This window comes from Hirundo rustica, chromosome Z (genome assembly GCF_015227805.2).
Source record: "Hirundo rustica isolate bHirRus1 chromosome Z, bHirRus1.pri.v3, whole genome shotgun sequence".
Lineage (NCBI taxonomy): Eukaryota > Metazoa > Chordata > Aves > Passeriformes > Hirundinidae > Hirundo > Hirundo rustica.
Genome location: NC_053488.1, coordinates 7,259,313 through 7,280,434, shown reverse-complemented (window position 1 = coordinate 7,280,434; position 21,122 = coordinate 7,259,313). Strand labels below are relative to the sequence as shown.

The 21,122-nt window shown below is 36.1% G+C and overlaps 1 protein-coding gene across 1 annotated transcript in view; it reads right to left on the bottom strand.

Moving 5' to 3' along the window:
- The window catches only part of JMY (junction mediating and regulatory protein, p53 cofactor), a 63,159-nt gene that overhangs the window by 29,897 nt on the left and 12,140 nt on the right, over positions 1–21,122 (bottom strand). The window contains exons 2-3 of the mRNA XM_040089897.2: positions 14,873–15,046; positions 1,276–1,426 (exon numbers count right to left, since the gene is read on the bottom strand). Coding sequence (XP_039945831.1) covers positions 1,276–1,426; positions 14,873–15,046 — 325 coding nt within the window. The remainder of the gene's footprint in view (positions 1–1,275; positions 1,427–14,872; positions 15,047–21,122) is intronic.

The following is a 21,122-nucleotide window of genomic DNA, read 5'->3' as shown; positions in this document are numbered from 1 at the left end:
AAAGCTACAAAAGTAATGGAATCAAAAGGGTGGCATTCAGTCACCACGTGCTATTACATGCTGTTCTTAGGTAATAAGAAACACCTTTATGTTCTTATGTGTTTTTCCTCTGCCATTAATATTTGGGTATGTAAGACTACTCTGTGATCAGCAGGAGGCCAAGAAAAACCCCAAACACAAAAATCAGGTAAAATAACCTGTATACTAAGGGTCTATGGCTGTAATCAGCCTTCAGGTGTGTCACTTTCTACTGGTTTTCCCCCATATCCTGACTGCTGTACATAAAAAATACACATTATCAACTAGTAGTGTATCTTACTGGCTGCCTTTGTCATACTAGAAAAGGAGCAAAGCTGATTAGCACATTTAGAATTTGCTCTAATTAAATTTATTCCAACATGCTTTAAGCTATTAAGTCACCCAGTCAGAATAAGGGTGACTCAATGTGACATTTCATATTAACTTGGGTTATCATCTCTTGAGTCAGATGTAGCAGTCATGTACAGAGATGACAAGAAACCTACCAGTCAAAAAAGGATTTCTCCTGTGGGGCTAGCACAATCACTATCACCAAGGCAAAGAAACAGGGACCTGCAGTCAGGCAGGGGAGGACACCAGGAGAAACTCTGTCAGTGAACTAGAAAAAGGACTGTTTGCCCTATTAAACTGGTTATCTGAGTTAAAATGGTACAAGGACAAGAGCACAGGTGTACATACCAAGTCATCTGACCTTGCTTTACTGCACCAGTTTTTACTAAGACCATCACATTTTTCAAACTCAGAAAAGCCAAGATTATATCCATGAAGACTTCTGAACAACAGAGCAGCTTTCACTGAGTAGTTAAACTGAGATGTTGCTTAATGCTTAGAGCTATGAAGAAAAATACTGTAAGGCAAGGAAGGCTAGAAAAGGAAATTAAGTGAAAGACAATTAACATTTACTGCAGGGGTCTGCCATATCCAGGACAGAAAACAGAACCCACCAGCGACTCTATGCTTCCTAAATCCTTTGCAAATAGTGTTGCTAATACAATTACATTGAGTAAGTGGTTGTAAAACTTCTACCTAAAACTTCTATTCTGTTCACCTCTGATGATGATCTGAAAAGGTTTACAGGTGAAAGATTCAAACAGATACAGAAGAAAAAACAAATAGGAATGACAACTGCATTTTCCTCAAGAAGGACTGATGAAAAAACTCACATTACAACACAGAACATGGTAAACATTAATTTAATTTTTTTATGTGATGGATAGAATGACAGGAAATAACTACCTTTTTGTGTTTTAGCTGTTATTTCAAAATATTTAACTGTAAGATCTTGAATAGAAAGCACAGCCATGTGGGCTTTTTTCTGCCAATCAGCATCTTCTTTTTGCAGACTCTCAATTCTTCTGGGGCCTAGGTAGTCATTCTCTATTGAGATCTGAAAATAAATCAGCCCATAATTAAAAACACAATCAACTGCAGCTATTCTGCCAACAGCAAACAGTTTCAGGGCTAAGAAAGAAAATAAAACAAAAAGGAGATAAAACTACCACCACAATTTCTATCCAATAATCTCTTTGGAAAAAGCTCTTTGGAAGAACTCTCTCCTCTTGAAAAAGTACATACATCCTTCATAATTATTCTTCTTACTGAATGTATAAAACTCATGTATATAAGTTTGATTTTTCAGCATGTTTTTATTACATATCTTATTACCTGCAGATTACATGCATGTTTCATGCTTCATTCAGGCTTTCTTCCACCCAGGACTATTTCACTCTGAAGTAAATAAACGCTCTTCAATCAGAATGAAGCTGGCAACCCGGGTTGTACTAGGGTAGCGATGAGCGATCAGCAACATTTTAGAAGCTTTTCTTTGCTAGAAATTACTTTAGAAAGTATATTTTCCTAGTGCCTGGGAGCTCAACCATTCTTTCATTGCCAAGATCAAGGCAATTTTATTCTGAGGTCACAGCTGTCTGAAGCCAGTAAAGACTTGGACTTTGTTGTATAATTAATAAAAACATAGCTTTGTCTCCCAAATCTGAGAATTTTTAGAAACCTATCACACTAAAACAATAGACTACATATCTTATATATTGATTACAAATCTAAGCCTGCTCATGCAACACCAAAGTATTAATTGCTGATATTTTTTCACATCTATCAGTCAAGAAGACACCTTACTAGTATAGGCAAAGCTGAACAAAACCAAAAGTGCTCACAACCTTATATGTCCCTGAATATTTCAACCTCAAGTTCTAATGCCTCAAGTATTAATCCTGATATCACAAAGCTTCAATTTGGTCTAAACAGCCATTCCACTCTGAATAGTTCAACTGCAAATGAAAGGTAAAAGTGACTGTTCAGGACCTACTTTAGCATATCCCCTTGTCCCGTCTCTCAGATGATTTTCACATGCAAAAGCAAAGAGATGCCTTCTTAATACTTGTTAATTTCTTGAAAAACCCTTAGAGGACATCAGTAAGGAATTTGAATCTACTTATATATTTCCAAAACTCTTAGAAAGGCAACAGATGAAGTATAATGCGGACAAGTGGTAAGTAACACTTTACCTACATACACTGCAACACGTTGTTCTATGGAACATGTATGTACCATGTTTCCCACAGGCAATACTAGGAGAGGACAGACAGGTTTCCAAATAAATATTGAACTGTAGACATATATATTATATATATGCACTAGTGAATTACACACTGGTGAAATTAATGCTTTCCATTTACAGAGAATTCTGAAACAGCAAATTCATATGTAAAGCTGGATAAAAACCAACACAGTTAGAAGTCTTCTGCTCCTTGGTAGAGATGAGGCAACTTGACACTGAATTGACACAGGATCACTGAGTAATGTGAGTAACATTCTTATTAGGCACGAGTTCTAGGAGAATAAGCTTCAAAGTAGCATTTTTTTCATAAAGTTTTGTCTGCCAAAACATTTTTCATACATGGTGCAAGCTGAAGACTTCTTTGATTCCATAATTTAATTGTATCTTTGTTCCCTAGGGCAAGTATTTACAAGTAACAAAAAAGGGAAGCATTTTTCATTATCCACAATTCCAAATATTCATCCATATATCATAATTTGCACCAAAGGTACTCATACAGCAACCCAGAGAAAAACCCAAGAAGCCTTTGCTTTAGCAACTGCATGAACAAGAACAGATCAACAGCTTGCCTAACGGCTGCAGAACAGTGGCATGCTTAACAGAAATGTGAAAGGAGACCCATAAAGATAAAAAGGATAGAAACACTTCCCCTATGTTGCCTGACCTGCCTTCTTGCTTGCCCACACCTACACATCCAGCCAGCCAGTCAAACTCCTAGAATATGGATCTTAAGTGTCTTGCAGTACAATCAAAAAATCAAAGGTACAGCTAATGTTCATGTTTGGACTTTGCATCCTGCAGCTTTGATAAGGGACACACACACACAGTGTTAACTTTCTGGCTCTGAAGCCATAAAATAATGGAGGATGGATGTGCTGGTTTTGGCTGGATTAACAGCCTTCGTATTAGCTGGTATGGGCTTTGTTTTGGAATAGCACTGCAAACAGTCTTAGTAATACAGGGATATCTTAGCTATTGCTAAGCAGCGCTGACACAGAGCCAAGGCCTTTTTGCTTCTCACCCCACTCACTAGTGAGGAGACTGAGGGTTCACAAGAACTTGGAAAGGGACACAGGTAGGAAAGCTGACCCCAACCGACCAACAGAGACATTCCATACCATAAAGCACTGTGCTCAGCAATAAATCTGGGGGAAGTGGGTAATGTTCAGAATGATGGGTGTTTGTCCAAGTCACTGCGACCCTGCTCTCTTGGAGATAGCTGAACACCTGCCTTCCCATGGGAATCAGCGAATGAATTCCCTGCTTTGCTCTGCTTCATGCTCACAGCTTTTACTTTGCCTATTAAACTGTCTTTATCTCAACTCATGAGTTTTCTCAGTTTTACTCTTCTGATTCTCTTTCCACCACCCCAGTGAGCCAATGTGAGCAAGCAGCCGTGTGGGGCTTAGTTGACAGTCACAGTTAAAACTACGACAAGGAATGAGGCTCTCGTTATAAAGGCAGCATCCAATCAAAAGGTGAAGACAGAATCTAGGTGACAGTGGGGTACTGTCTTTGACAGGAAAACACTGCACATGCTTTCTTAATAAAGTTGAATAGCTAGAAGCTAAGGATGAACCTTAAACTGAAAAGCTTACTCCCTTCCTTCACTTCTGAAGCTGCTGGACCAGACTGTCACAGCCACGAGCTCCCCACGGCTATGCCAGCCTGACAGAACTGAGGTTCAAAGCGACAAATTCCAAACCAGAAAGTTCAAGAATAAGCTTCCAGGCTGAAGTAACAATCATTAGTCACAGAGATCTTAGCTATTCTTTGGATACACGAAAGACAGGACCTAATTCTGGGAAAAGCAGATTTGTCAGAAGGAGACTCCACAATGATACTCAACGAACACAGTCTGCACTGCCTCCTTGAAGACAGCACCCACCCGTGTTTCTATTAGGTCAATGACTTTCTGAGAGGCAGCAAACTTTAGGAGTCCCTTTGGTGCCTCAGATCTAGCTGGCTGCCGCTCCCTACTTATCACTTCAGGTTTGTGACGTTCCTGCTTAAGCTTGCTTTGCTGGGTTTGCCTGACATAAACGCCCTGCAGCCTGTGAGAGCCACCTCACTGACCTGAAGGTGCTCCAATGCTCCCTGTGGGAAAACCAATCTCTGCCCATCCACCCACTTCATTATCTGATTCCATTTCTCCATCAAAAAAGTAAAAAAAGAAGAATACTTATTAAAAAGAAACAATCAAAAAAACACCGTATAAAAGAAAATACTGATTGAAACATTTCCAAAGGTAATTATGGTCATTTTTTTATCATCAAACCAAATAACTACGACAAACCAAAAGATACAGGGCATACAAAAAGCCACTTCTGGCCATGGACCTGGCACACTTTGGGAAAACACATTTAGAAGACATAGCCATACTGTGAGTGCACAAACCGACAGCACCAACAACTTAGAAGAATTAACAATTCTGAAGTGCAACCCTGCTAGAGAATTATTATAATCTACTGGCCATTAATTAAATTTATGCCTGTCATCCTTTCAGGGAGGGACAGACAATCTCCAGAGAAAACCAGATATGAACAACTGAGACACAGGGGTGAAATATATATGGTCCCCCTTGCCAAATGTCTGGGCATTATATCTCAGTCCAACAAAGTGCCACTAGAGCAAATCTATACAAATATATATTATATCAATAATCAATTTAAATAATATAATTGTGGTACATTCATACACAGGATAGAAATTATTTATAGCATCTGTTATCACAGGAAATAGAAAGTAAACCCATGGGGGAAAATAGATAGCTTAAATGAAGACCACAGTTGTAATAGGGGAAAAGTTGGAGAGTAAAGACAAGGAACATGCCTCTGGAGCTTGCCTTATGAAAAGGCGGGTTTCCTCCCCAGCTGCAAACACCTCCATGACAAAAGTGACCACTCCCTCATTCCCTAGCTAAGAATTTAAAAAGGAAAAGGGAGTAGCCATGGACCATTAAATATCAACATGAACAGGCCTGTGAGTTTTGAAGACTTTGTTTTCTATATTCTCTTCAATAATTAATCACCTGGATGTAAGACAACAACTCTCATTATGGAATTAAAGGAAGCTCTTATGTGCTTCTGCATTCCATTATTGTTTGCAATATATGCATAACCTCTTTATACTTTATTTTGCTCACCTTTATGATGCAAGCATCTTCAGTTTTTATAGCTCATTAAAGAGCAGATGTTAGAGACTAAATAAATAATTTCTTAATTACTATTGTCTATGCTAGATATGACTAAAAGAAGGCAAAGAATAACTAAAAAGTGCTGTCAACTAATGGCATTTCTTGTAAACTTGTGTATCTAGTATTTTTAGTTAAAAAGTAAGAAAGTCAAATGCAGCTGAAGTTTCTTCCTAACCTAAAAGGCTTTCCAGTCACCTAATATTTTTTCAAAGTAAGCTTTTAGCCTGGAATTGCTCATTTGGACTCAAAAGTTTTGGAGAAAGCCTGGTTTAACAGAAAAAACCGTCATCTCACAACTACATCAGAAGCCAAATCTAGTTTCTCTTCTACTCATCACTTTCTCAATAAAACATTGCAGCTACTCTTTCTATAAAAATCCTATATTGTCCTTGAGAGGAATCCAAGCCTCATGGTAAAATTTGCTATGATTTTTTTTCCCCCAGTGATGAAACTTGCTTTTGTAGACTTTCATGTTTTACAAGTTTTACTTCAAATGATGCTTTGAAGCTAAGAAAATTATGACAGCTTTCACAAAAGCGGTTGTCACAAAACATAGAAGGAATAAAAACAGCAGAAGCCATTAACTTCAACACATCACACAAACACCTACTTTCATCAGCAATTGCTTCAGACTAATGGAACATAAAAGAACACATTTCAACACTGTATTGATATGTTTCTGAAGGAGAACAAACACATTCTTCAGAGAAAACAAACTGAAAGGAGGTTCCTAAACTAGCCCATAAGGATGGATCAACAGAGGCAGTGCTGGACCAGAAACATTCTTCTCTGGAACAGACTGCAAATTGTGGTTAAGTTCTGAAGAGACTGAAGTAAGCTTATTGAGAGAAAATAAAAGCAACAGGCTTGAAACAATAGGATACCCATACATTATAAATCTACTAAGTGAAGGTCTTTAATACTTTATATGGGTTTTTTTCTGGAGAACGGACAAGACTGACAGAAACAAGACTTGGCCCAGGCCACATAATAACTTAGGCAGGGATATGTCACATCTCTCCAGTTCCCTTTATTATCCTTCTCCTGGGTGCACTTGCAATAGGCAGAAAAGGAGAAAAATGTGAGATGTAACAGCAGGTCAGTGAATTATAACAAAAGCTGAGTGAGTAGCGCAGACGACAGTGGCAAAACACAAAATGCAAATGACTTTATACATAAAAGCATGTTTCAGATCAAAGGCTCGGCTATCTGTCTTCTCCCAGAGGTCAAACAAGCAATTCCAACCACAGCCTGCCACACATAGCACCTGGAAAACATGCACTTCAGCTTCACCCAGTGAAAAGCTAGTCCCACTTGCTTTTCTCTTGTTGTTTTTAATTCAACTGTACTCCCAGCTGTTAACGCAAGCCCAGCACTATTTCCCCAAATATGTTATAATTCTGTACATATACCCCTAAATATATTAAGTGAAAGCATTCAGCTTTAAAAAGGGCCTTACAGTTTTACTAGTTTTATCCTAAGAAATATGGGCACAGATTTCAATATCAATACATAAAAACCCACTTCGTTTGCATGGTCTAGATTCCTCAAAATATCTGGCACCTGGGACTAAAATACAAACTACAGGAATTTTGATTATCTTAAAACATAAAACAACATACACAATTCAGTCAAGACTGTAAAGGAAGCAACAAACTGAAAGGTAACAAGGTGTCAGGACATACAGAAAAAAGACTGAATAATAATGTCATTCTACTGCAAAGTGCAGTGGTGAATGTTTTTTCCAGAACCATGGAGAATGCTGAAAAAACTAAGAAGTAGTCAGAAGAGAAAAAATCATGTAAGATACAGGTTAGGCCAAGCATAAGAGGAAAGACTGGGTTTATTTAACTGGTGTTTTTTCCCCAGACAAACAAGAATTTATGTAAAGAGTGTTAAAAACACTAAGTTACAGTATTTTATACTGGCAATTGAAAGAATTAAAGCTAAACAATGTACCCTGCGTTACACTTGCCTTATTTATTCATCTATATAACATAAAACATTTCTGTACATTTCAGCTTTACTGAGACCTAGACGAAAAGAGAGTTCAGCTTCAAAATGGAAGATCCAGTTTCTAAAAAAATGTAATTTTTAAAGAAGATGTATTCTACTAGTTATTTGAAAATTTTATTTAAGCCAACTTAACTCAAAGGCAAGTGGGCTTGAGTGTTTCCAGACAGTCTAGATTCTGTTTCTGCTTGAAAGTGATTGGATGTATTTTTAAATCTTCAGTTAAAAAAACTTAATATATACAATAGACAAAATGTTCAGCATACCTATCAAGAGTTCATCAAAATAAGGTTGATAGTTTTTATATACAGATATAATGAAAAAAGAGAAATAGTGACACAAGTATTAGCCCGAAGAAGTCAGATTAAAGACATATAAATAGCCATGAAAATGAATACTGAAAATAACTGCAACAGACAGCAAACAAAGCCCAATAAGTTTCAGTATAAAGTTAGCAAATATCATTAAAGCTTCTAAAAAGAGCTTTTTCAGGGCACTATTGGGGGAAAAAAAAGTACTAAAAACTACTAGAGTTCAAACTATTCAGATATTTAGGTAAAAAATCTTTTTGCAAAATTAAAGCTCTCAGCAAATTTCTCAACCTCCGAAGGCCTTCGGTCACTCTCCTTGACCTCAACATTCTGAGTAACATTGCATCAAAGCCATCTCAAAGCTTCCTCCTTTTTTTCTCTTTTCCTATCTCCAACACTGTAAAGGAAAAAAAAATTCATACATTTCTAGGTTTCAGCCTCCCTGACTTTAATTCTCAGGGACACATAATTTAGAATTTTCTGCATGTTTAGCAACCTTTCAAAGTTCCATCAAGATGCCTTTTTGAATGGATACACTGATTCAGCATTTTTATGCACCATTTCCTCCATTACTAGCACTTGAGAGGGGAAAAAAAAAAAAAAAAAAGGTTGGTAAGTCCCAAATTCTGTTACAGGCCCCCTACACTGTTGGTTATCTGAATCACTAACAGCCACTGATGACTCCCTTTCTGAACACACATATATTTGGTGTCCACAATTAAACTGTGGAAATTATTGCCAAAGAGCACATAAGAGCACATAAGATGTACGAAGAGTTTATTTTCGCTTTATTTAAAGCGCCACAGGTTCATTGAGGAACCCCTATTTTCTATACTTTCTACCCCTTAACTTTCTTGATTCATAGATCTTTCTTATCTTTGATGAACCAGATGCGTTCCAAACTAAGGCAATCCAATTCTTTTACTCTAGTCTAGTACTGAGGATGCTTAACAGGGAAACACCCTTATATTCCATACTGTCACTACTCTGATACTGTGGTACCTTTTTGAGAGGAAGAAACTAAAAATGTGACATTTAAGATGCAAGTATACCACGGAAGTATACCAAAGTGTGATGTTTTCTATTGGCACTTAGTTTTTTAAATCTCTCTTATAATTCAAAACCTTTTTCTTTGCTCTTTCAAAATGCTGAATAGCAAGCTATTTTCAGCAAACTCAAGATAACTCATATATTTTTCCTCAAGAGCAGTAGTTAGCTAATTAGGTGCATATAAACATGCACATATGCTTTTGGAGGTTGTCATCAACCTTCTGCACATGCATTTTATTTATTGAAATTTCACCTACCATTTTATTATCTAGCCCAGCATTTTGTACAGCAACTTTTTAAAAAACTAAACAATAAACCTTTCAGCATTCAAACATATTCAAATTTTTTCTACAAGTCTTATTAAGCACTTTTATAGCTGAACACCTAGAGCCGTTTTTTACTCTATTCATTTTGCAAACAAGCAGATTTAAGCAATCAGATACATACCACAGTTTTGTAGCCAGCCACCTCTTATCAGGGACTACGTTTAATTAAATGATTTAAGGTACCAGTCTGCTATCAGATCATCTCTTTAGAACATCATGGTTTTTTGAGAGAGCCCATGAAGTCCTGACTTTAAGTCAGCAAAATGTTCTGTTCTGAGTTCATATAATAGTCTAGTGTATTTATAGTTCAAACTGTAAACAGAGACTGACATACAACCCTTCTGAATCAAACTATAAAGACAATCAGCATAATTCACCATATTGCATCACATTCTCAAATAAGCTAGCAATATTTATCACAAAGTTTCTGACCATTTTGCATAAATTTAGATTTCTTCTCCAGTCTACAGGTTTCTCAAAAGCCACACTTTCTTAAGTATTATTTGTGATGATATGAGGTTACACTTTCACCAAAAATAGATTTAAAAAAAAAGAGTTTTAAAACCTTTCAAGTTTTACAGTTTCTCCAAAACAACTTTATGTGATTGGAGACTTTTTAAAAAAATATATTCTGTAAGCACTTTTTGAAGTAATTCTCTCAGTTTTGCCAGCTGTTCCCATTGCTAAATTTCTTCTCCCTTGAACTTGTCTCATACTTCATAAACTATTTTTAACCAAAATTCTACATGATCAATACAATGTAATTTATTTCTAAGTACTTAATTTTGCATAAATCAAAGTTAAATTAGTTATAAAGTTTACTACTGTAATTTACCACCATGTATTAAACAAACAAATCCACATACATTTGAGCCAGAATTGTATTTTTAATATACCAGAATCTGTAAGCGAGCTTGAGAGGGAAGCAAACCTTCAGACCAATAAAAGACTGAAATTTTTTTTAAATCAGGATGTTATTAATTATCAACATATATGCTGCTCTAATCTCTTAGCACTGAGGTCCAGCTTCCAGTGCTAGACCTCACAATATTAATGTATTTGAAGTCCTTAAAATCTCCTTACGTTCATGTAAACTAACATGTAAGTAAAAATAATTAATAGGTAAGCAATGAAGCTATGAGTGCATTTAATATATTTATCATATGATAAGTTTTCAATGTTCTCATTTCCTGGAGATGAGCTGAGATGTAACAGTGGCTCCAGGCTTTCACCTGTAATGAGGTATTATGAGTTTCCAGCTAAGCAAAACCAGTTCAACTCAGACCTTCAAGAATGCATGTTTTGAAGTTTTGCTGGCATCTACATGTAGGTTGTGAAGCAATTTGTTACATTTTATCTTCAGCCCAATATCAAGGACATCCAAAAAACTCTCAAGCATGAAAAGAAAAGGCCTCCCACTGATTTCACTTGGCCTTTGATCAAACCCAGTGCCTATTAATCATGACTGTGAAGTACTGCCCACAACTACAAGGCCATAAAAATTCTAAGTAGCAAGGTAGCTTCTTTGTCTGTATGAAGACTGGTGAACACAGATATACAGAAAAAAAAGGCTTTGTGGTTCTGCCCATTAAGTCATTTTTTAAACTTTTTTTGTGTTTTGTTTTGTTTTTTTCCCCTTTTCTAAATAACCAGATTTGGTATTCTGTGTAAAAGAAACCTTCATGTCTTAGTTTTAAAGGACTTAAAACTTTATCACAGTAACCTGGCCAGTTGTTCTATAGTCAAGTACCAACTAGTTGCTCCCTTACATACTTTCAGAAGAACACAGCACTATATATGGAGGATCTCACAAAGTTCAGACTTAACTTTCTGAAATCAAAGGCACTAGAACAGAGGTATCTACTCTGATTTTTCAAAATTTCAGAAACACTTAGCATTTTTATTTCCAGCTATTGATGTTTACTACCTCACACTTCTCTGCTACAGCAATGTGTATTCTGCACACACAAAAAGTAAGCAAAATTTCTGGGCATAAATGTGAAACATTTTTAGAATCAAAAATATAACACCTTTTCTTAGTTCCCACATAGTCTGATTCTTAGCAAAAAGAGTATCTCAATTCCATTTAAAATTCAACATTAATGCTAGATAAAATGATCTACGAACACTGTTTGCCTTGTGATTTTATGTTCACAGTTGTCTTCCCAGCTCTTGGAAGAATATACAGACAGCCTAAAACATGCAACACAGCATTTGAATATCAAGGTTCACTTGCCTGGTGCCTATATAATAAGCAAGAGTCCTAAATCAGGAGAAAAGGACCAGTAACCCGTTTAGAATTAGCATGCTAAAGCTCACTGCTTGGATATCTTGACATATTAATACAACTAAACCAGCAACAGTCTGTAAATAAATCAGAAAATGCCTATTCAAATTCAGCCCAGTATTATAGTTTATATATACGTAAATGTATCTATAAACTATAATAGTGTCTTCAGTTCCTTTATTATACCTTCTCCAACATTCAGTGGACTGTCTGGCTGGCTTATCAATACAACTTTTCACATTTACCTTACAAAATACAGCAATCCTAAACAGAGTATGTCTCCTAAGTGTATCTTATATTTTAATCCTGAAATGAGTACTGTCTTGCCTCGTTGATAGGCATTTCTCAATTTGATAATAACATTGACTACAAGTTGGCTCTAATTTCTTCGTTCCTCATAAAGGTCTTGGGGCGAGCAGCGCTGTTCCTGTATCGTACATACAAAGATTTAAGCCCAAAACACAGCTGTGCTTGCTGGGCTCAGCACTTTCAAGAATGCATGGTATCTGTTAAGCATCTTGACATGCTTAGAGGGAAGTCCCCATGGATTTGAGCAGCACTTACATATAAAGAGTATAAACCAAACCAGGTTTCTGATGCTGCAAGCCCAAAAAAAGAGAAGCGTATCATCTACCGAACACATTGTTCTAGGGTCAGATGATTGCCCCATAATTAAGCAGAAATGCAATTAGAAGTCATTTTTCCACAGTGACATCTCATTTCATAATAACCCACCCCTTTTTCCTTTGGTGATCTTATACCTTTTTCATTCAGTTTTTCAAATCCAGAAATACTTAAGTACTTCACAAACAGCTTTGACTCCTCACACACTTAAATGTTCCATCCTCTACACTAAATGAAGCAAAATACACCTGAAAAATTACTGTACATTCCAAATATAAAATGAAACAAAATTCTATCGTATCTATAATGGGTAACACTTCCAAGCTTCCAACGGCTTTCATTCTGGGTTGTTTGGTTTGAGGTTTGTTGTTTGGTGGGTCTTTTACCCAAAGAAGGAATCTGGATACAATGCAGATATCACTCTCTAATAATCCTCCACTGATCAAACAGAATTTAGTTTTTGGTTTTCCTTTCCTCCTATAGGCTTGTCTCTTCCTTAAAATTTCACAGAAAAAGCAGAAATTTAACACCAGATGATATATATTCCAAGTTTTATGCCTTGCTCCAAAAGGAGAAAACATTCTTGCCAAAGATTACAGGTGATGTAATTAACTTCCCTCTCAACTCACTGTGAAAACTGACAAAATTAAGCTGATTAAAATACTTAAAACCTCCCAAATTCTTTAAAAAAAACCAAAAAATACACACACACACACAAAAAAAAACAAAAACAAAAAAAACCCAGAAACCACCACAAAAACAAAACAACTCCCCCACCAATGAGAAACAGATACCTAATACAGAAAAGGTCTAAACCATTAAAGCTTGCCAGAAAAACATATGCAGCAAGTTAATACAAACCATTTCACGCGCAAGTTCTATTTTTAAAACGTTTCTTCAACCCTAGCTACCCAGTATAATATATGTTTTGTCATCATAGATACAAGCACTGCTTTCTCTCAAACGATGAAAGGAAAAACAAGAGATGGCATCTTTCTCTACTACATTATACAGATGACCAAGTTTTTTAACTCAAAAACTGCCAAGTTAGGAAGAGATCATAATGTACATTAGAAGAAATTATGTACAACTAAAATAATCAATCACAGAACACACCTCTGAAGTTTATCAATGTTACCCTTTCAGGAAAAATATGAAATTATGCATTTTTAAACTGGAATTCAGGTGATTACTGAGGTTTAAAAAAATCAAAACAGAGCAAAACACAACTCTTAATACTAAAACCAATTTTTTTTACTCCTTGTAATATATACTTCTCTGACAAAAGAGCAAACAAATCATCTTTTTCTCTACTGCAAATTCAAATAAAATGGGAATTATTTCACCATGCTTTGAAGAAATTGTTTTAATAAATGTAGTGTTTGTAGGCTTCAACTATATAATACATCTGAAAAAATATTCATGCCAATTCTCTGCACAACAACATTTATCATTCAAGCGAAAAAAAAAAAGCACTTTTAGTAAAAACATCATCACATTATAAAACTGAGTTCATTTAAGATTGCTGATTTTTCTGAAAAATTACTTTAGGCACACAGCACTATGTCAAAATAAAACTAGTACATCGCAAATCCTTTTGCCTCCCTCCCTTATTCTTTCTCAAAACCAGAGAGGAACACTATTTTTAAGCTGGAAACAGTAAAAATAATTGTCCCTTAACTGAACAATGTGTCAAGCTGAGATAAAATTACATTTACAACACAGATGAAATAAACCAAAATTTTAGCTTAGAATCAGAAGGCCGCAGTCTTAATAATCTGCACAGGAATTAATATCTTTATCAAAAGTCCTTCCAAGATGCAATAAAGATAACATTTGTTAATTCTGGCTATGCATTCAAGATTAGAATTACTTTCAAATGTAACAAGCATTCTGGAACAATTTTACCGAAACGCGGTATTCTTCAGATGGCTTTTTTAGGTCTTAGGAAAATATACTGTCCAAGTGTTACAACAAATTATGTATTTTAATATGGTTTCATGTGTTTAAGTCTTTCACAATATCAGATAAAAAGCTACTGGCTTTCCACAGTTCACCAGATTATCTCAGGAAACTAAAAAGAAAAGTAACTTTCTGTGTAATCTTCTAGAATTAACAACAGTATAAACACTGCACATCTCTTTGTATTTTATATATTACTCAATATTCCCAGCAACCACAAAATCTTAAGTTTGACCTATTTAATTCAGTCATGCATTTGAAGGGTAAGATGGTAAGATAAACAGGTGGTGTTTAGCTACATATGTCAGATATTCTCACTCTTCAAAAGCACTCATCGGAGTGAAAAGCCCAGAAAAATAGGGTCAGCATCTAGTGCAAAAATATCACTTCACATACTGCATAACAGAAGTAGTAGTAACAGTAGTAAATAGGAACTAAAAAGCAGAACTTCCCAATTAATAAAAATATCAGTTGCCTTTATCCTACCTTTATCTGCTGTCTTCTAAGCATTGCTAGTTCCCTCATATCTCGGAATGGTTGCAGTAAGTACTGGTAGAGCTCCGTGGTCGCTTCTGCAAGATTACTGTAGGCTTCATCTTCCATTTGGTACAGTTCAAGGAGTTCTACCATACTTTCTGTATTCTTATGCTTTTCCAGAAGCTGCAGAAAAAGTACAAGTTTTAATGAAAATGGAACACTCCTGCTAAAAGTGAAAGTAATTTTAAAAACACTTTTAGCCTAGCTCCTTGTATCATCTTCGCCTTCGCACAAAACTACCAGACAAATAAATAAAACAAAACAATCTTAGTCCCCAAAACACATCTTATATTCAGCCAGTTAGTTATAAGCACATCTCTTATAACCTTAACCTTAACTGAGCAGCACTCAGACTGATTCTTTAATTTCCAAAAATTTCTGGAAGGCAATGAATATAAGCACAAAGACAGCAGAAAAAGCAACTTAGCATAACAATTTATAATATAGTGATGAGGTAAGCTACTTCAGACACTTCCCACTTTTGGGTATCAGAGCAGGGAGGGAAAGGAATGTTAGACAAGGAGACAAAGAGAAGTTGCATTTTGAAATTTGTACATTTTGGGGGAATTCTTGGTGTTTGGGTTTTGTGGTTTTTTTGTCAGTCTGTTCTTTAGTTCCATACAGCCCCCACTACATCAGTGTGGCCTCAGACAGAGTGTAACCTATAAGAAACAAAACTTAATAGAAAGTTCAATCACAAAATGTATGAACTTTTCATTAATTTTATTTTTACAACAGGAATTACTTAAGCATTATGATCTTTAAAAAATACTTAGCTGTTAGTGCAAAACTACTTTATTTCATGTAAGAAAATACAGTCTGTCCTTTTAGTTCTTATGAAGCAGAAAATTTACTAGCTACAATGTATGATTTTATTATTGTATATGCTCATTTTGGATCTCTTTTAGTCATCTGCATGAGCAGACTTCACATGGTGCTGGAAAACTTTCACCATTTCTAATAAAAAATATTTAGTTGTTTAATAAAATCTAAACATACAGACATGTGGAATACTTAATGTATTTATAAATACAAGATTATCTGAAATTAATTCCCCTCATAAAATTTTCTAAGTCAAAGTCTCTTGTCCTTTATATTATCATCTCAAAAGCATATATTCACAAGTTTAAATAAACTTAAAAAAAATTAGGGACACTGTGGAATAAATATATCCTATCTTCTATCTGTTCATTCAAGTTGGATGCTAAGCCATCCGTGAAATACTCTCTGTAGAGTAATCTGTATTTCAGTGACCAGAATGGGTATGAAAAGCATCTTTCTTTGTAATGGAAGGTTTATTTTAGAACATCTCTGTAACTCCACCTTTAAAGCACTAAAGGATAGAGAGAGGATGCAGAGCAGAATGCAGAGATGCTCTCAGTGGCTTTATTTATACGTTCAGCACAAAAATAAGTCAGATTCCATTAAAAGACAGGAAGAGCTTTCCCTTATTAAGGTTTAGCAGAGAAGAAACGTCTGGGAGAAAGGATGTAAAACACATGTGGAACTCCTCACAAGGAGGAAACTCCAGCACAAGGCAAACCAATTTGTTACCTAAACAGTTTCACATAGAGAATGGTTCCTATCACAAAGTCATTGCCTAAGCTCTTCTACTCTTCCAGTAGTATTCTGCAGCATTTGAGTTCACACTGAGAAAACAACTAATGGGATTGCACTCTGTACGACCAGCGTTTTATTAACTTTCAGTCTTAGACACACATAATACAACCTGAAATGAGAGACCCAGATACTCTTGGATCCGTGCCTTAAGTCCCTGTGAATCTCACACGTTATTCCAACTCACTGTTCGTTTTAACTGTCTGGTCTAAGAATGTACCATCCTCCTCAGCTCCAGTTCCAGGCGACTAGGGCCTAAAAGCAGAGTTGCCATATACCAGCTTTCTCCTACTTTCCCTGGGCACAATCAGAAATCCCCCTGCAGTCCCCGAGCTGTAATTATCCTTCCATCAAGCTACTGTATCTCTCTTCTCAAGTAACCCATTGCAAGAAGGAGCAACTCTACCAGTACATGACAATTTCCTTTTAGTTGATTACGCTATTAGTAACTTACTATAAAATATATTTATACCTCTGTTTCATGGTGAAACACTACTACTCTACTAGGATACAAATTCTAGAGGAAAACAAAAAATGACAATTTGAGAAAATGCAATCATTTAAAGGAGAATCTTAGGTACATTTATTCCAGGGACAGAGCAATACAATGCAGAAGCTTTTTTCTTTTTATTCTTTTTATTTTATTCTTAAGGCCTGTTTAGTAGTTCTGGTATTTTGGTAGATGGGGAAAACTTTGCAGAAGCTGGAGTGAAAGTGCCAAGAAATGAAGGACCAATTCATTTTTATGACTATCCGAACAGTACTAAGACATCTTAAGGACACTAAAAACTAGGAGCTACTTATATCTAGTTGGCTGTTCAGAAAAAATCATGTCCATCACTGAAAACAACAGGGATAAAATAATGAATTATCAGTACATTCCTGTGCATAACAAAAGGTAAGTAAATGGGCATAACTTCATGGTCTCGTTTGTGACAGTCTGCTGCTGGAGTTACCCAAAACCTAAACCAAATTGTAATTCTCAACTCCTTCAAAAATACTATATCTTCAATTAAAAAATAATTAAAAAATCAAACACAGAAGTGAGGGCAGGTTATTCATAACCAATTAATAGAGAATTATATATATATATATTATTATTATTTAACTATTAACACAAGGTAAGCTCCATTCTTCATCCTTAAGGCAACAATGTGTGCAGAATCCATTTCCTGTAACTAATGAAGGCTTTCTGAATGAAAACGCTGACAAAATTTCATTTAATCTGCAGTCATCCGTTCCCCCGCCCCGCCCCAAAAAAAGATTTAACAAAACAGGAAAAAGTACTTAGAAGCCAAAGAGTATCATCTTATTAATACAAAGATCAATGAGCTATTCAGTAGGGGTATTCTTCAGTTCTTCAAAACAGACGGGAAAGAAACCAGGCTGAGAGTACTTGTTACATCCAGGCTCATTACACCCATCCATCTATTCAGACCCCATTTGCAAGAGAAAACACCAACCTTGGACATAAAGCCTGAATACTGTGTTCAGCTCTGGGTGCCTCATTGCAAGAAAGGCACTAAGGTGCCTTTCAGGCAACTGGTGAATTGTCTAGAGATTAAGTTTTATAAGATTAGCCTAAATAAATCAAAATATCTAACTCCTCGGCAAAAATTGCTTCCCTGGTAGCTGCTACCAGGGAAGCAGGAAGTAGAGAAATTATAGTGTTCCACTGCAGTGAGTCTTTCCCCTAGAGAAGAGAGATGCAGGAAAAGACCTTAAAAAAAAAAAAAAAAAAAAAGGATTTCTAGATAACAGCACTTCTCAAAATGGTACAATAGCTTCTAGGGAAGTTCACATGAACTCTAAGAACTAACTATAAAAATTAACTCTAAGTTTATTAAACAAAGGGAAGTAAGATGGTATAGCTAATACAGGACTTGGAAAAACCCCTGCCAACCCTCTTCCCTAATTTTGCCTAATGCAGGCTGGAGTTTGCTATGGTTAATCCTAATGGAGTGTTACTCTTTCACTATATGTACAGTTTGTCTTATTGTTTTTTTTTTAACTGAAGCTTGTAGCTGTGGGGGGATTGGTCTCTTCCCCCAAGCAACAAGTGATAGGACCAGAGGAAATAACCGCAAACTGTACCAGGTTGAGATTGGATAACAGAAGAATTTCTTCACAGAAAGAATTGTCAAGCACTGAAACAGGCTGCACAGCGAAGTGGCTCCATCATCAACCCTGAGGGTATGTAAAAGATGTGCAGATGTAGCAGTTAGGGGCATGGTTTAGTGGCGGGCTTGGCAGTGCTATATTAATGGCTGGAGACCTGGTGATCTTAAAAGGTCTTTTCTGACCTAAATGATCCTACATAAATGGTTTAAAGGAATACAGAACCATTCTCTCACGTTTTGGAACTGGAATGCATACAATCACCAAGGCTTCAGCAATCCATTGTGGTATGAACAGAAGACCAATTGATTCTACGACCGGACAGACTTTTAAGCCTGATGAAGAGTCCAGGTGCTTTATTGTCACCAGACTGGAAGGGGCTCTGACACGGGAAACAGATGGCACAAAGCTGGCTGCACAGAGCACCTCCCATCATAACGCAGTCTGATGGAGCTTTCGTGGTCCAAATCACAGTTAGCTGAAGCATTTTTTTGGCTGGCTGCCATCCAGACAGTATTCAGACTATTAGATACCTGGGGTGCTGGGACTAGCACAGAATTCATGTCATCATGGAAACCACACCCTCCATAGACTCACAAGCAGTCTGATTCTGCGTGCTCCCATTTCCACACAGGCAGTACCTAAATGAGTACCTAGCCAAGCGTCTAGACCAACTCGGAACATTAAAGCCAGGCAGTTTTCAAGGTGCTGGCACAAAATACATGAACAATTTGTGTGGCATGTTTTATGCCCCAGTGAAGACTAGTTCTCAACACAGTCATTCAGTGTTACTGCTCATTTACTTCAACAGTCTCAGTATGAATTTTTGACTTTCACAAATTTTTAATTACATTATTTAAAGAAGTGGGTGGAGGAGAGTAGAGTAACATCCGGTACAGGCCTGACTAGCTCTATACCCATTGAATGCTGCATTTATTTTAAGAATCATGTTTCACAGATGTTACATTGTTCACAACTAAATGAATCCATATATTTTAGGCAACTATTATGCAGATACACTCTAACCAGCAGGAAACACTTAAAAAAAAATTTTAACAGCACATATATTTGAGCTATATAACAAAGATTATTTCTGTCTTCAGTATTTTTTGTTGTTGTTGTTCAAAAAGCTTTAAAAGCATTACTGCAGACAGTGTAATTATGTGCAGGTTGACCTCAGCTGGGTGCATAAGCCAAAGCTTGATTTAATCACAGAAGAGTCAAGTCTTACATTTCCTTTGCTAATAGTCCCAAAACTTTCCCTGTTACTCCTATTTTTTCTTGGTGTATTTTATAAAAACATTGTGATATGACAAATAACTACTTTTAGATAAAATCACCCATAAAGATATTTCTTCAGTATGTTTTTAAGCTCCTTCATACTTCTGAAATAACTACAGAACATACTATTTTCCTATTAATTTAGATTGTCAGAAGCCTGACAGTATTACCTACCATTTCCAAGAAGAGTTCTAAAGACTCAAACTGAAGCATATTCAGTTTCACAGGTAAAACTAGATAGCTGTTGTCAGAGAGAAGTTTTAGATACTCCATCCTTTGTCCTGAGAACAGCAATCCTAAGAGTAAAATACTCAACCCTTCTGATGATGTACTGGCAATAGTCCACAATGAGCTTCAGACAATGAGTTATAAAGAAGTAAACCTAGAGAGTACATAAAATCTGTATGCAAAATTTAAGCAACTGAACTTAGAAAACAATTTTTTTTTTTTTTTTTTTTTGCATCAGAACATGCTTAGAACTGTTTCTCTTTAAACAAACAAAAGAAATCATTGTTCAAAGTAAATAACACTCCCACATGTCCTGACAATATGCAGAAGTCTCAATTATATGAAATCTTCACGACAGGCAAACTGCTTTTCTCACTCTTAGAAACATGTGGTCCTGTACTTAAATGTCACCCATTATAGTTAAGAGATTAAGACTTGCCAGGATATCCAGCTGTTCGCATGATTGCATTGCCATCAATAATCCTTACCTTTGTGGTAAAAAAAGATCAGTTCCATTACTGTAGCAGTAAGAGACCAAAGCCTAACTCTCCTACATAGACCTAAAGTACATTTTACTGCTAGGGCAGAAATCATCTAAGAGAACATGAAACCTAGACAGGGAGGGAGGATGCCATAAATAAATTAGATAATACTGACTAGCATGGAAGTGCTGGATCCAGCACTACATCTGTCTAACCTCTTAAGATTAAAAAAAAAAAAAAAAAAAGATAAAAACAAATTAATTGCATACTAAATTATTTGGAAACAAGACAGCAATTGACCACCTACTGAGTGCACAAAAAGTGTCCATTTTTTTTTTTTTAAGAGGCTTCTGAAGACAGGGAATTGAAGTGCATGCTGATGCACTGCCAAGGTTATTGTCTGGATTAGGGGAGAGTTTTTAAAATGGCTGTTTAAAGAAGAGCTGAGCTAATCAAGCCAAAAGCACAGATAA